This window comes from Ananas comosus, linkage group 7, assembly GCF_001540865.1.
Source record: "Ananas comosus cultivar F153 linkage group 7, ASM154086v1, whole genome shotgun sequence".
In the NCBI taxonomy this organism is placed as follows: domain Eukaryota; kingdom Viridiplantae; phylum Streptophyta; class Magnoliopsida; order Poales; family Bromeliaceae; genus Ananas; species Ananas comosus.
The window spans coordinates 713,718-729,429 of NC_033627.1; the positions used below are offsets into that span (position 1 = coordinate 713,718).

The 15,712-nt window shown below is 39.0% G+C and overlaps 4 protein-coding genes across 5 annotated transcripts; 1 reads left to right on the plus strand and 3 right to left on the minus strand.

Annotated features, from left to right (window-relative positions):
* LOC109712445 lies at positions 683-6,909 on the minus strand. Its single transcript, XM_020236007.1, has 6 exons — positions 6,799-6,909; positions 2,514-6,508; positions 2,254-2,351; positions 1,515-1,761; positions 1,274-1,437; positions 683-1,100 (listed from the first exon to the last, which is right to left on the minus strand). The coding sequence occupies exon 2, from the start codon at positions 6,328-6,330 to the stop codon at positions 5,278-5,280; it is 1,053 nt and encodes a 350-aa protein (XP_020091596.1). The 5' UTR covers positions 6,331-6,508; positions 6,799-6,909; the 3' UTR covers positions 683-1,100; positions 1,274-1,437; positions 1,515-1,761; positions 2,254-2,351; positions 2,514-5,277.
* Positions 1,108-2,110, plus strand: LOC109712447. Its single transcript, XM_020236009.1, has 2 exons — positions 1,108-1,375; positions 1,530-2,110. The coding sequence occupies exons 1-2, from the start codon at positions 1,288-1,290 to the stop codon at positions 1,763-1,765; spliced, it is 324 nt and encodes a 107-aa protein (XP_020091598.1). The 5' UTR covers positions 1,108-1,287; the 3' UTR covers positions 1,766-2,110.
* Positions 8,666-9,895, minus strand: LOC109713124 (LOB domain-containing protein 38-like). Its single transcript, XM_020237089.1, has 2 exons — positions 9,391-9,895; positions 8,666-9,225 (listed from the first exon to the last, which is right to left on the minus strand). Exons 1-2 carry the CDS (start codon positions 9,581-9,583, stop codon positions 8,831-8,833), a joined length of 588 nt encoding a protein of 195 aa, XP_020092678.1. The 5' UTR covers positions 9,584-9,895; the 3' UTR covers positions 8,666-8,830.
* On the minus strand, positions 10,102-15,142 carry LOC109713095 (BTB/POZ domain-containing protein NPY4-like). 2 transcript variants are annotated; one of them, XM_020237056.1, is made up of 5 exons: positions 14,858-15,142; positions 13,431-14,131; positions 12,842-12,911; positions 11,205-12,383; positions 10,102-11,028 (listed from the first exon to the last, which is right to left on the minus strand). In XM_020237056.1, the coding sequence occupies exons 2-5, from the start codon at positions 13,490-13,492 to the stop codon at positions 10,399-10,401; spliced, it is 1,941 nt and encodes a 646-aa protein (XP_020092645.1). In that variant the 5' UTR covers positions 13,493-14,131; positions 14,858-15,142; the 3' UTR covers positions 10,102-10,398. The 2 variants fall into 2 exon arrangements, with proteins under 2 accessions (XP_020092645.1, XP_020092646.1); XM_020237057.1 differs by lacking the exons at positions 13,431-14,131; positions 14,858-15,142 and adding an exon at positions 13,028-13,397.

Sequence of the window (15,712 nt, forward strand, 5' to 3'; positions counted from 1 at the left end):
TTTTTTTTTAATTGTAAAAGTCACCCGATGACTCCGAGAGTTTTAAATATAGCAACTAAAAAAGTAAAGGAAAAAAGAAAAAGTTCATTTGCTTTGCTTCAACGGCACGAAGGGGTTATAAAATAAAGATGACGTAGAATAGCAAGCTTCTAGGCACGCCTCCACTGACTGACCCCAAGACTCGAAGACCACATCCGACGACTGTCGATCTATCGGATAGTGGGTTGTGATCTCATGCATACGCCAATTGAGTTAAAAAGTCCAAATTCTAGAGAAATGGTCTCCTAATGCTCCACTTAGGAGATAGTACAGCTCTATGTCGGGCCCACTCCCTACCTAATGACAAATTGTTATCTATGCTTTTAAATTAATAAATCAAATTCGTAGAGATTGAAATCAATATGATCCTGCCTATTCAAATTTGTCTTCAAGCTAAGTTCATGCTGCCAAAAAAAAATAAAAATAAAATCAGGCCACCAATTAACTTCTAGCCAAATTAAAGAGTCCGGCCATAGTGTTTTTATAAGCACAAAGTACTTAATGTTTATAAATTTTTTTTACTGTTAGATCTATTTCTTTAATCGATTTTACCTATCAAATTATGCTATTTCATCAACCACACATTCAATCATAAAGGACCATTATTATTTTAATTCTATAATTTTTCATCTAAAGACCAGTATTTTTAACAGCATAAGAGCTTAGAGCTTAATTGGCCAATTAAATACAATTAGGTATTTTATCTTATGGAATGGAACATGAGAGCCTGTCTAAAAATAGCCTACGGGGGAGGGTGGTTTCCAGGGCTATTCACCAAAAAGGGTGGTTCGAAAAGCCTTCCCCGTGTCCAGACAAAATTCCTGCACCAGAACCGTACAAAACCGGGGGCGGTGGCAGCCCACTCGTCATGAGATGAGGGGAATTAAAAAAACGTGTGGTTTCGTACACCTCGCTACGCGGCTTTGGCCACGTGGCGCTGACCGAGCGGCGCTTACGGGGAAAGAGCCGGTGTGCAACATGCGCGCCAGTGGTGCCTCTTGTGCGGATGAGGAGGCCGTCCGCGTCCGCATCCGCATCCGCATCACGCGAGCCCACACGGACTGCGACGCCAACGAAGTGGAAAAAGACACAGACCCTCTTTTTAAGTTGAAACAAAAACTAAATAGAACACTCTACTGTGGTTTTAGATTCGAACGTTACATCTATATACACCCACAAACACACAAACAGAGAGAGAGAGAGAGAGAGAGAGAGAGAGAGAGAGAGGACGTACACAGTAGGGCGGTCATGGAGTGGTGGGATGAGATCGTGCTCCCGATGATCAGGCGAGTTTGGATCAATGTCGCTACTCGGCTCGGCTTCCAACAAACCACCGGTAAGTGCATTATGCTAAATCCACACCGAAACTACCATCAATGCTGCTTTGAGATTGGCGTACTGTGCACGATTGATAGCGGATTAGACATGGTGCAGTGACTCGGTTAAATTATATAAATACAAATGTATCTAATTACCTGTGGAAACAACAGGGCTGAGGAAGCTGAGGAAAGAGGTGCGGACGTGCGAGTACGAGGACGTGCACGTGATGTGGGAGATGCTGAGGAAGGCGGATTCCGATATCCCACCTGCAGGAAGAAGAACCCGAATTCAACTGCGTACAAGGAGGGCCAGCGAAGGCGCTTGGAGCACAGCAGCATTAGCCTCCGAGTGGACCAGGCGAGGAGCCTCTCCGCTTAATCTCTGTTTCCTGTGTTGCAGTTTCTAACACACGGAAAAAGAAAGGATTGTCAATTCTTCTCCTTCACGGTTGCAGGTTGCACGCACTTCGCTATGATAATTTTGATGTTTGACAGTTGTAAATTCAAAGGGTGTCGACAACTCAACATAGAGGAACAATAAAAAGGATTATAGCTTTAATCATTTCCAGCTCCTCTCATTTTCTGATATTAAGTTTTTTTCTTTCCCTACTTTCCCTTCTTCGGTCACTATTCTGATGCTGGCAAAAAGGCTGAGCATAAGTAGTTTAGAACTACAAAATGTAATATCGATGCCCAAATACATTATCACGCAATGTTAAGCTAAACCGAGAAACGAGAATACATGTAGCAAAGCAGTAATTAATGGAATAGGAGCCAACAGCTGCTATCATATCAGAAGTGCACAACAGCACTATTAAGTTCACAGTTTCTATCACTAATGCGATAAAAAAGATTCATAAATCATAAGACAAAAAGGAAGAGATAAGCAGCACACCTGATTCATCTGACTCTGCTAAAAATTTTTTTGCATCATCTTCTGTGCACTAATCAACTGCAAGAATAGTCGTAATTATCATGGCAAGCTTCTGATATCTGTATACATGTTTGAATAACAGAACATGAGGAAATTGTTCAATTTTTCAAATTAGTGCAAAGAGAATGCTGTGAGCCATCAGCAGAACATGAAGACGACTATATCAATTGAATGCATACACCCAGTGTACAATCCTTTAACACTATGAGACAAACTCTTACTACAATATCATCGAACTGTCTTAACTGACATCTGCTTCTACCACATTCTTGAAGCTCAGCAGTTCGAGTAACCATGGCTCTTACTCACTGCAAGATAAATAAAATACAAAGAATCAAATAACCAGCAAACAGCAGTACAGACGAGGTTACATAAGTATCAAAAATCCAAATAAACAGCATTAGCTTACCTAACAATTACCAAAAAGATACTGAAGACAAACTAAACACGCAATGGTTTGGGAACCTGAGGAAACTATAAACTTAACGGGGAATCACCAAGGCAGCATGAGAATAACTAGAAGCAGTTACAGAAACCAAATAGAAGTTCATCAGAATAAAAAAGATATATATAAATTAAAAAAAAAGATATATATAAATTAACATACATTATTATTTTGTAAATTCTACATTTTACATTGGCACTGGATGGGAGTATGAAGTAAACAATATATATTTCCAATACTCCATTCTTGCAGATAATCTGAATACGACAAGAATGCTTCAACCTAGCTAAGTCAAGAAACCAATACTGCTGGCTCCAGAGTTTAGCTTCAACTTGTAGTTGAGAAGTGTAGGCACCAGCACTTCTAGATTTAAATATTCACCAACTGAGATGGCTAAATTGGCTGATTGTCAAACAATCAAGAATTGTATCAGCATTGCTAAATCAATATAATGCTAATTGATTTTACTGATTGACCGACCAAGCAACTAATACAATTGTCAACGCCATTACCAGCTCATTAAAAAGAAAAAAGAAAGATGACATCAGGGCTCCACCATGGCATGCCTCAGACTATAACACTGAAACATGTGCTGCTCAGCAAGAACCTATAAAAAACAAGACCAAGAAAGTTCCAAGAAACATGGAATTCACATCATCCATCATCATTAAAAACACTCAGCTCGTCTACTTCTCAAACTAGTACACAAGGAATATAGTTAAACATTTTTATTATAGTTAATATATCAAAGGACTCCAATTTTTGATAATTATATGAAGAACGGCACAATTCAGCACTAACACTTCTAATTCAATACTTACCTGCAATTGAAATGTCTCATTTATCCATGTAAGTACTTGAAAATACACCAATACTAGATACATCAATTTGGAGAACAAGCTACAGCGCGCAGCTTACCCTGACGAACCTAACTATGCAGCAGATTCAGTTCCATGCTCTAAAGCAGTGGATCAAATATAACTGCCCGTACGTCAAAGAAAATTATACTAGTATACATACACCTGATGAACCTATGCTCTAAAGGAATATCAAAGAAAAATACAATAGGCAACTTTACTAATGAAAATTGTCAGTTTGAAACCAAAATGATAGTTCCTAACATATTAATTCAAGACATCGTCACTGCCATTGATGAAACTAGCCTTTTGCAATGATTCAATATTAACCTCCTTTTTCCCAACTAAAGCTTCAGATTGGGAATAACTTAAGCATATAGGCAAAATATCTCCATCAATATCCCAGACTTAAATGCACAAAGATCAGCTTGCAGGATAATTTAGCTGAGGTTGTTGAAATGAATACTTTTACTGATGCACATCTAACTTAATTTCATTGCTGTACATATTAATTGCTCAATGACCCTGATAATTAAGATAACGTTTCACCTGAATTAGATACTTGCATCTAATTAAACATGCATTTTTCCGCACTCACAAACCTTGTTTCATTGTGAGGCTACAAGGTAAATTCTAATTTATAGAACACAGAATAAGGCTACAAGTTGTAATACAGTAGGTGCTTTATGCAGTGGGCCACTCTATTACCAGCGCAAATATTCATAAGTGGGAAATGAAGGATATGTAAGAACCCATTGCAATCTACAGAATACCAAATTCCAGTAACATGCGACAACTAACGCAAGATTAAACTGAAAGGAAAATACTATACTTAATACTATGCTTGAAGAACATATTAAACTACATATAGAGGTTTTATTTAAATTTCCAGGGAATGCGATTAGACAAAAAATAAGCATACAGTCCTGGATCTTGACAGACTTTCAAATAAATTTTGCTAAGCAACATGCTTTTATATAGTGGTTTCAGCATTGTATCAAGCAACGAAGCAAAAGACCTCTTACTAATGAATTGTATCGCAGGATTTAAAGTAGCCCCAGAAAAACTTCACTATATCAATAGTAGTAAGAAAGCACAAGATTGAAGTACAAACAACTAGTTTTGCTCAAAATAGCCAAAAGTACCGTTTCAAAACAGTGTAAACAAGCGAAGTACACATTCCTAATCATGCTCTCATTGTGGATTATGTAGAACCAAGCTCATCAAACTTCCCAAGAATGAAATAACTAATGCTATATATACAAGCATGAAAGTTTGAAAGGTAATATAAGATCTAACCCATCTCAATTTACTAAACTGGATATATATAGGGTTGGGGGGGTGTGGTTTGGGAAATCACTCTAATCTGGAGATAGTATCTTGACCGATCAATGGCTTTCAATGCATCCTCTCAGCACAATGTCCTGATTCAACCCTTCAGACAATGTTATATTTGAACTTTATTCTGCATGACAGACCTTCACATGAAGAATAATCTGCATTTGACGAATCTTTTGCAATTAAGCATGTAACTCTTTCATCTTATATTGCATTTCTTTCTACCCACATTTATTATGTTGCTTGAGTAGTATCTCAAAACTCGATGAGCACTCTGTACCCTTTCAGTTGAGCTCAGACAAGGTTGCCATCAGGCACCAAACTGTATGGCTAATAAAAAAAAAACTATTCGAGAGCTCGTGAGCTTATTTTCTCAAGTTGTAGAGGCCAATCACCTCCAAGTAATTGAGGATTTGATTCCATTGCCACCTGAAAATCTTGTAACGAAGCATAATAACACTGATTTAATCCCATAACATTTTGACCCTGCCGTACACCATTCATACCCAAAATAATCTTCCCATTGGCATGACTTATTCTCCTGTTGCCATGCCGTGATCTTGCTAGGTCCATACAAGGTTTAATCAACCTCTTCAGATAAGCATCCAAACTTCTATTTAACAGATCAGCACATTCGACTGACATCCCAAGGCCTTCAATCTCCAACTTATGCTCCATGTGTTTCTGTAAAGACCTTGTATCTGGCAATCCAGAACTACTGCAACAAGATTCAGGAATAGTAGACTTAGAAAGATGAAACGCTTTACGACGTATAGAGCCAACCGTTTGTGGAATCCCCAGAGGAGCTCTTACAGGACTTCTGCTTTGAACACACGGACTACATCTCACTTGCTCTACCTCCTCACCATCTTCCACCGATGCAACTTCTAAAAGAGCTTTACTACCTATGGATATCAACTCCACAACACTATGCTGCTCTTTCGACCTATATAAGTCGCAAGAATTTGTGACTTCCTGCACATGGCCATGAGCCACTTTTCCACAAGGTCCAAGGGGACTTGGGCGGTCATTAAGCTTTGCATCCCGACTAATTATTGATCTTGCCCTCCTAGGAGATGGTGGGAAAGAGTCTCCAAAATGCCCATTAGAAATTTTACTGGTTCGTGAGTGGCCGGTCGCTGCCTGTTTAATAGGCGGACCAAAGGCAAGACAGGCATTTCCGAGGATTGACTGTATGAACCGATTATGAAGGGCGATATTTTCCTTCCCAATAGTGTTATAACACAATCTATTGAACTCCCACTTGCTCAATTTATGGTCAAGCAACTTCTTGAGGATGTAGAAGTACTTCTCGGCTTTTTGCTTCCCAAGCTTCTTGAAGAGCTGATTTTTGAGCTCCACAGTATCGATTCGCGAGTATTGGCGATACGCCGGCATTTTAGCTTCCTATTTCTATCCGATCATCACAATGCAGGTATCTTAGTTCTTTCTTACAAGTCAACAAAGTCCAAAAATGCAAACCCTAACGATCAAAGTAGATAACACCTCCTCCTCCAAGTAGGCAAGTACACATAAATCGATCGGGTCTTTCAGAGAGATCGATGCAGAATCGTTACTGGATCAAAGAGGAAGCAAAAAAACACAACGAATCAGATGGAGAACGGGATCTTCATTGCAAAATCGCATTGATCTAATCAAAATCCGAGGGGAAAATGCTAATAAATCCAAAAAAACTAAAACAATGAATAACACGATCCGAATTCAGGAGATTCGTCCGGGATTCTGAGTGAAACCCTAACTCCCGAACCCGTGACGAGATTCAGCAAAACCCTACACGTTCGAACGTGCGTGAAGAGACGAAGTAACAATGGAGGGGGAAAGAGAGATTTGGATCGAGAAACGAACCTTTCGATCGAGCTTCGAGGGTCGATCGCCGGAGTTCGATGAGGAGAGTACGAGGGTTTTCCCCCACCCAAATTTTCCCCCTTTTGCTGTGTTTCTCGTTTCTAGTTCCTTTCGCGTATTTATAGGTGAGAAGAAATGGTCGGGGTTCGAGGCGAAGTGTTGGGAAAGAGAGGAAAAGGAAGTGCTTAGCGTACCCTTTTTTGTACCCGAACAGTTCCTAAACTTAAATTCTAGTAATAATCAACTGATGATCTAACTCATTGTTGTTGTTGGAGAATATTTTCGTTGCAACGTACAATATCTGATTGATTGTATTATATATCACAAAAATAAATAAAACTTTTATTTCAATAACAGTAATATAGAGGCAATATTACTTCAATCACTTACCAAATTATCAAATTTCAATAATAAGGTACTTTAATAAGTTGCTTTATATTTAAGTTTGATCAATTATTGTGCTTAAATTGCATTAAGATCTTTGGTTGAACGACATTAAAAATTTAGTTTACTAGATTTAAGTTATTCAATAAATTTTTGCTATGAAATTTGGATGTAATTTTTATTTTAATGAATCTTATTTTACAAAATTCTATATTATATTTTTAATGAATCAAGTAGTGTGTTTAAGCTTCATAATGAAAAAGTGATTAAATAAGAAGTCGTTGAATAATTAAATCAAAATAATTATAAAATTAGATATTAAAATCAAAAAATTTTAAATATGAAATCGTTATTTAAAATAGATCATAATTTCCGCAAGTTTTTCATTTAAAAAAAAGTAGTAGAGAGAAATTCTAAAAGTGTTGGTATTGGAGATACTCGGGGTTCTTCCTGGGTACCCGTAGTGTGAGGTGTGCTAGGAAGCTTCTCTTGTGAGCCAGTTGGGTCAACAGCACGTGTGGTTTTAGGCCCTGACTCCACTTAACCGATGGATTGAATCCCACCGTTCTCGTTTTGACCCGAGTCCCACCGAATCAGGTCAGGGTCGGGTTCGAGTCACCCGTTCGCGAACTCGAGTCACGTTTGGATCAGCCCATGTTGGCCCAGATAATGGGCCTGTTAATGAGCTTACGCTTTATCTATAGCTCTGGCCTTTCTTCTTTTTTTCTTTTTTTTTTGTAATTAGCACCCTTTAATTTGATTTATTAATGATAAAATTATACCAATTAGAGACATCTAATAGAATCATTAAATTTAATTTCTAATTTAGTTGACTATAATAACAATCCAATTTAAAAACTATATCCAAATGGTCTATAGTTGAGAAATTCTCCACTCATCTTCACACAAGCTTCGTCTCTTCTTATTTCCAAGAGTCATTCTTTGTATCTAATATTGTAATGCATCTTCACTCTCCTTTCTTTTTTATTTTTTTTACTCTTTCAACTCAAACTAAGAATGATGCTACTACTTTATTTTTTTTCTTTTNATTTTATCAACACTATTTGTGATTAAAAAACGAAAAAAAAAAACACCTTTAGAAGCCGTTACCTGTGATAAAAACAAATTACTGTAGTCTAATATTGTAATGCATCTTCACTCTCCTTTCTTTTTTATTTTTTTTACTCTTTCAACTCAAACTAAGAATGATGCTACTACTTTATTTTTTTTCTTTTCCAGAAGTGAATGATACTAAATGTTAATTTAGTTAAGAAATTCGGTGCAACATAAGACTACAGTAATTTGTTTTTATCACAGGTAACGGCTTCTAAAGGTGTTTTTTTTTTTCGTTTTTTAATCACAAATAGTGTTGATAAAATAGTTTTGGTATAATATCATTAATACAGCAGTTAATATCAATAATAGGGAGTTAAGTTCAATCTAATTTGTATTTAATGTCTTGTACAGCTAAATCCAAGGAATCTGGTCAAAATAAAAAGATTTTGTTAACAAAGGGATAATTATAGTGTACTGTAATTACATACTTTCCCGCCGTTAGTAAATAACAGAGATTTTATGGAAAGTCTTCTATAGTCAACTTAAGATTAGAGAGAGCGACAACGCAGAATGGACGGTGAATCAGACAGTCTCACGAGAAAAGGTTGAGAAGCACTCGTTGCTCCACTGCTGCCCCGTCGCATCCCTCATCGGCCGTCGTCACCGACCCTTCTGATGACAGAACCTCCTCGCCGTCGCCACGAAGTCGAGGCATCCTTGGCTGCATCAGGTACAGCTCCAGATCGCACGAATCGTCGGTGAGCTCTGATCGCTTCTTCTCGGCCGAGCGGCACCACCCGTAGAGGTCCCCCATATCAGCAGCGGTCGCACCAATGTCCGGCAGAGGACGGAGAGCTCCGCGGCAGAGAACTGTGTCGACCGCGGCCTGGCACCGGTCCCAGTTACCCGTCCACAGCAGCCCGGAGGCCCCGTTCACCGGATTGATTGTGCGGCCGCATGCCTCGTACAGCAGCGACCGGAACAGAGCTGCACCAATCCAGCACGTCAGCCTATGTACCTTATCTTCCCCCGCCAAAATACACGAATTTAAATTTTCTTATAAAATAATCATTTTGTTATCTTTTACGTATTGAAGTTCCAGAACTAAAGTATTGACGTTAAAGATTGAGAACTGAAGTGAAAACTGTGGACCAGGACGGCTCGGGGAGGGGACGGTGGAGAGGAGGGAGAGGAGGGAGGCGCGGCCGAAGAACTTGGCGACGAAGAGGGTGGCATGGGCCTGCGCCTGCGGGCCGTCGGTAATCCGCTCGAGGCACGGCCTTAGTATGCAGGTGTCACTGCACCCTTTCCGCAAAACTCGGCACCCGTTGCAGCTCATGATCATATACAAATCCCAAATGTCGTTCGCACTTTAAATTCGAAGGAGAGAAAAGAACGAAACGGAGAGGAGGCATGGGAGACGGGTGGGGTTATACAGCAGTAGTGGCATGTAGATTGTTTATCATATCATAGCTAGAGTGAATAATATGATGACGCCGTGGCTACTACGTACGTCTAAGCACCGTGCCCTTTGGATGAAGCGAAGGGTCGTTTTTGCCCCGCGAGGAGGAGAATGGCCGTGGTGGACGTGGGGAAGTTATAGTGGAGAGTTAGTCACGAAGAACAGTGAGTTGCACTTAGATTATGTATGGATGATTAGATCAGCTGGTGCACATAGTTTATGCATTCAAATGATGAGTAGCAAACTTAATGCGCAGGTTGGGTTTTTTAATATCACATGATTGAAGTTGCCAAATCGGCAGATGCAGCACTGCACTTTCTATAAAAGATTCGTACGGAAACAACTGCTGGTAGTTTGGTGGTCAAAAGAATTGCTTAGTAAATCAGCTTTAGAGAGAAAAGTTGTGAGAGCAAAGATAAAGCTACTATTTCTCTTATGGTACATGCCAAAAACTGGGTCATAGTTCATACAGGCAACAAAAAAACAACATGTGATACACTACTACACACCATTTCGCCGGCAACCGATGCCTTTTAAACCCAGCCCAGGAAGAAGAAAAACACTATCCTTCAAAAACCTGCCGATTCCGATTCGACTTCAAAAGTCAGTAGTTCCAGCATCTAATTTAATTTCCTAACACCGTCAGGCAAAAACAATCGAAACAAGAAAAGAAAATTCATAGGTTCAAATCTCCGCATTTAAGAGACTGAGTGCCTTGTATTCCGCGAAGGCGTTGACTTGGTATCATCCGGGTTGACTGATCCAGGGCTCTCCGATGAGTCTGAGCTGTTGCTGTTCTCACCACCGTGCCCCTTACCCGACCACAGCTTGCTCAGAATCTTCTTCGGCATCAGAGTGCCCCCCTTCGCTTTTCCGTTATTGCTCTTAATGTCATCACTGTTATTATTATTACCATTACTCTTATTCACATCGCTGCCGCCGCTGCTGCTCCTTTCGCTCCCCCCGCCTTTACCTGCCAATCTGATTGATCTGAACGAATTCATATCACTTGAAGTAGGAATCCCCTCCCAATCATCCTCTGTGTTGGTCGTGGCGGCCGATCTTGAGCTGCCATAAGAATTGCCGTTTTCGCGAGGGAGGAGTGATCGGACGCTTACTGGGAGGACGGGACCAACACCGCTGTCGCCGCCGGTGCCAGAAGAGGCAGCGGATGCTCGAACCTGCTGGAAGAAGAGGACTTGAACCACCACGCGGAGGGGGAGGCGGTCATTCTGAATGGCGTGCATGCTCGCGTCGGATGATAGTTTCTTGCAGTCCATGAGACTGCATATTCTCTTCTTCTCACTCTTTGATAGACTTGGATGTTCCTATACAGACACAGAAGAAATTAAAAGAATTAGACGCACAATAGATTTTTCATTGCCAAACGAGTGCCAAAATTTAAGAATAAAAAGCAGTATGTGTGGACCAACTAAGGATGAATTAACTGTAAGGGCCAATGCTGTATTTTGCCTGTAACGGATGAGAAAGAAAACAAAATAACCTTCAGATACATGTCGATGGCACGATAAAGTCCATCATGGACTGGTCTCGAGGCAGTTGATACCATCTCGGCCAATTCAACAAACTTCGAGAGAAGTAAATTGGGGTCTTTTGCAATCTCAGCAAGGTATCCGTCAATTAGCTTCCCCACCGCAACCTTCGAACTACTAGAAACAAAATTCGGGCTCTGAACCTCTCGAATTTTCTCATTATCTGATGGCCCGTTCTGGGCCTCCCTATTCTGCATAAGAAACTCATTCACTATACTCGTAATCAAGTCGATATTATATATTGTGCATTCCCCAACTTCGGATGGAACTAAAAGATCCCCAACAGAAGCTTCTTCTAACTGCCAACCTATTCTCTTAATCAAGTCATTTTTACACATTTCCCCGCAACCAAGCATGCACGCAGCTCTGAGTAACCCAAGAAGGAAACCACATTGAACCGAGCCTTTCCCGCTAGGCAATAACCACACAATCGTTTCCAAAACTGTACGGTGTCTGTTGAGATCATTCCCATTTATGGTGTTTTTTGAGAAACTCGGAATTTTCCTATATGCATAAGCTCTCAAAGCTTCTCCGATTACTTCACTCGAAGTTTTCCCTTTGGTTTTGATTGCCATTATTACCCTTTTATAGCAGTCCATTTCTAGCTCACAAAGGTCCTCCACCCACCAGTCTTTGGGCACCGACTGCAGTTTTCTGACACCATTCCAATGCTGGTCGAGCCCATTTTCGGACGGAAGCTTCTTCCGGTTATAGGTATAAGACCATTCAACCTCCGAGGGATCAATTGAAGCCTTTGTTGCTATAGAGTCGATACAGTGGCTGACAACTTTCAAGTCCTCGGACCAAGGAAATAGAGATTTCGAAGATTGTAGAACTATGATCGAATCTTTCCAGCTCCGGAATACGCTAGAATTCAAAAATACATCTATTTTGTAGATGAGGTTGCCTTTCTCAATGCTTTCGTGCATCTCGAGGTACTCTGCAGCGCAGCGTGCTGCGACGACATTATATGCATTTAGGGTGACAATCATGCCATAGCAGAACTTGGCGCAGATCTCAAACGCTGCCGGACCGCCCGGTATGTCGGACACGTCGATTTCGTCGTTGCTTTCCTCATTGATGGCGGCCACCAACTTCTGCAGTCGAGGACTCTTGGACAAAAGAGGGAACTGCACAGGGATCGGCACAAGGAATGAGATTTATACATGCATAAAGTAGGAAATCAAATAGAACCAAGAGAAAGGAAAAATAAGACGACACCAAAAATATACTAGAGAAAAAGGTGAATGGAGAATTGATGATTTCTACGCATTTCGTTCATCCGAAACTAATAGAGAAATTGGCAAGTTTTGACATACATTTAATCTTTAATAGAAAAGCACATACAGAATATCGATGTATGGAGCCAAATCGCTACGAATAAAACTATCGATAATGTTTAATTGTGAAAATGTCTTAAGTCTAGATGCCCTAAACAAGTGAAAGACATAATGCTGACAATTATATGGACTCGCCTCACAAGAAAACTTGTACGTCTTTAAACATTTCTTCAACAGCAAAGGAAATACCCAAAAGTATAGCTTATCTAGACCAAACTTTTGCAAGCATAATGAGTAGAGTCCCTTACCTTATGTAGATAAAACTTCACATCTCCCAAGTTAATGATGATATCAGTTGCTAACTCAGTTGCAACAAACCTGAAGGGAGGGGAAAAAAAAGAAAAGAACCATACTCTCTTATAATCAAATTTCTGAAAAAAAAAAAAACTAATTATGAGCTCAATATCAATCACTAAAAGATCAATATAGCATACACCAACAAAAGGTTGTTCATTGGTTTGTTGCGTGAATCCTAGGGCAACCTACAATATAACATACATCAATGAAAGGTTGTTCCGGTGACTCCTCCCTGATATAATTTGAAGTGTATGCAATTTCTCACAGATGCCAAAGATTATTGTCTTAAGAAAAATGGAAGTAGCATAACAGGTCTCAAAATCAAAAGCATTTTATTCACATACTTAACTCTTTAGTCGCAAAGGGAAAGTGCTCTGAGACCAAACAACACTGAGTGGATCATAAACCATGTTAAACAACTAATAGTGGCTATCTTGGATCTCCCCATCATCATTTAAATCCCTCCCAAAGATTCGAAGAAAAATAATCTTATAATTTCTACAAAAAATAGATAATGAGAATACAAGAAAAAAAATGCACCTGATGGTGTTTCCCTCTGATTGGAACGCATCCGGCTTCGATCCAAGCTTCATATACTTCATCGTGCCGAAAATTAAAAAGAATAAAAATAAAACCACTTCTCTTCCTCACAACCACACCACGAAACAAAACAAATCTCTTACCCTTTTTAACCCATCATAACAAAAACAACCAAACCACTTCCCTATCAACTCTAATAAACAAAACCCACCATGTGAGAGTGCTCAAAAAAGTGCTTTTTTTGGCCACAAGCTTCTTCTTGTAAAAGAGAGGAGAACAATTGGGGTCTAAAGATCTAAACTGGCATTGTAAAACCCATTCATTACTACTTGAATAAGCTACAAGCCCCAGAAGATGTGGTCTAACAAGGAAAAATAGCTGTTTCCCAACGCAGAAGCAGAGCCCACAGAGTGCGGGGGCAAATGGGTCTCTACGTTAGTAAAGTATTAGCTACAAAACTGACTCCACCGCCCACTCCACTGTTCTTTTTCTGGGTTTTTTTTTTTTCCCTTTTCTTTTTAATATTCCTCTCTGTGTGAAAAGCTGTGTATAGTGTTCTTAAATGTCCCTCTTTTAACTGCTACTGGGTTTCTTTTTTTTCCTTTTTTTGCTTTTTCCTCTGCCTTAAGATCCAGAGCTGTAACAAGGACCAAGAAATTATATTCCTTTTGAGTTGGTTCCAACTTTGTAGATTGTGTACTCTGCAACAAAGGGAAAAGAGAGGGTTTTGATGTGAGATATGAGAGGAGAAGCATTAACAAAGGGGAGGAGACACTGAGCATCTTTGCCCCAGCAAAGGGGGAGGGGGTTGTAGGGAGACCATGGTAACAACAAGTTGATGGAATCTTATCGGGTAGGGTAAAAACTATAGTGGAACATGTGTAATGTGTTTATAGAAAATGATCACATGGAGGAACCCAACAAAAACATTTTCCAACAAGACTTTTTGTTTATAACTGGGAATGAATAAAAAGAGAGATTTGAGGAAAAGGGAAAGGATAATTTTGTAAATGCAAGTGAAAAATAGTGAATTTGATTATTATTATTATTATTATTATTTTTGTTCCTGTAGTAGAGTTTGGGGCAAATAAATGAAACCTAAACTTATCTTTATGTAGTAATCAAAGGGAAGAAAAACTTTTTTTTTTTAAAAAAAAAAGCCACCAAAAATAGTGTCTTGAAGAACTGATAATTAAATTGCTAACCAAAAAAGAAAAAATTGCGGATCCATCACAACAAGATGAGAAATTAGTTAATATACTAAAGGGGATAAAAAGGACCAAAAAAAGCCCAAAAGAAAACCTATGAAAGAACTCGAATCAATACATACTAGTCCACAAAGCAAATCCAAAATTAAGCGGATTTTTTTTTTATTAACAAAGAAAAAGAAAGAAAAAAAGAAAAATTAAAAGAGATAAGTATCTAACCTCAACCCAGGTGTCTTAGAACAGTGGCTTCCCCTCCCACAACCTATATAAGGCCTCACAAAAACTGTTCTTTTTTCTTTTTTTTTTTTCCCTTCTTCTTCTTCTTCCTCTCCTATATATATGGATTTTGATACCAGTTGATATAATACCTCTATTTATTCCACATAGAATAAAACATGGATTTAAACTCTCTCTTTATTATCTCTAATCTCCTCTTCAAACTCTCTCTCTTTAAGTAGATCTATCTCTCTCGCAAAATGTGATTTGAGCTTCGAGTTGCTTAGATACTACCCTACCGTTGGGGGTGTCCATCTTAAAAGGAAAGAGGGGTAAAATGACGGTTATACCCCTGTTGTGTTCGTTTGCCATAAATGACTTCGTACCACGTCCACCAAAAAAAAAAAAAAGATAACGGCATTTGCAAGATGGACTGATTTTTGTTTTTTTTTTTTAAGGATGAAAAATTTTTAGTACATTGGTACTAGAGGCTTTATCACGAAGATTAATTTTTTTTAAAAAAAATAATTATATATTTTATTTGATTGAAAGCGTGATCTGTAGTTCAATTGGAGACCCGTAATTTGAATAGTCAAGTTGAACTCGGTTTGAATACTGAGCTCGGATATCATTCAGTAACGTTAATTTGTTCTCCTCGCAATGTTTAGATAACGAAACTTTGGTGCATTTTTTATTGGAAATTTTTAATGGTGCTTACTGTATTTACTATATCTCACTTCTATGTTGTAAAAGTCTCAAAGTAACCTCACAATGAAAATAATAAAAAAAAGGGTTAAATGCATACAGGTCCCTGCAAACATAGTCAATTGCGGAAATATCCCTGTAAAACGGAAACTC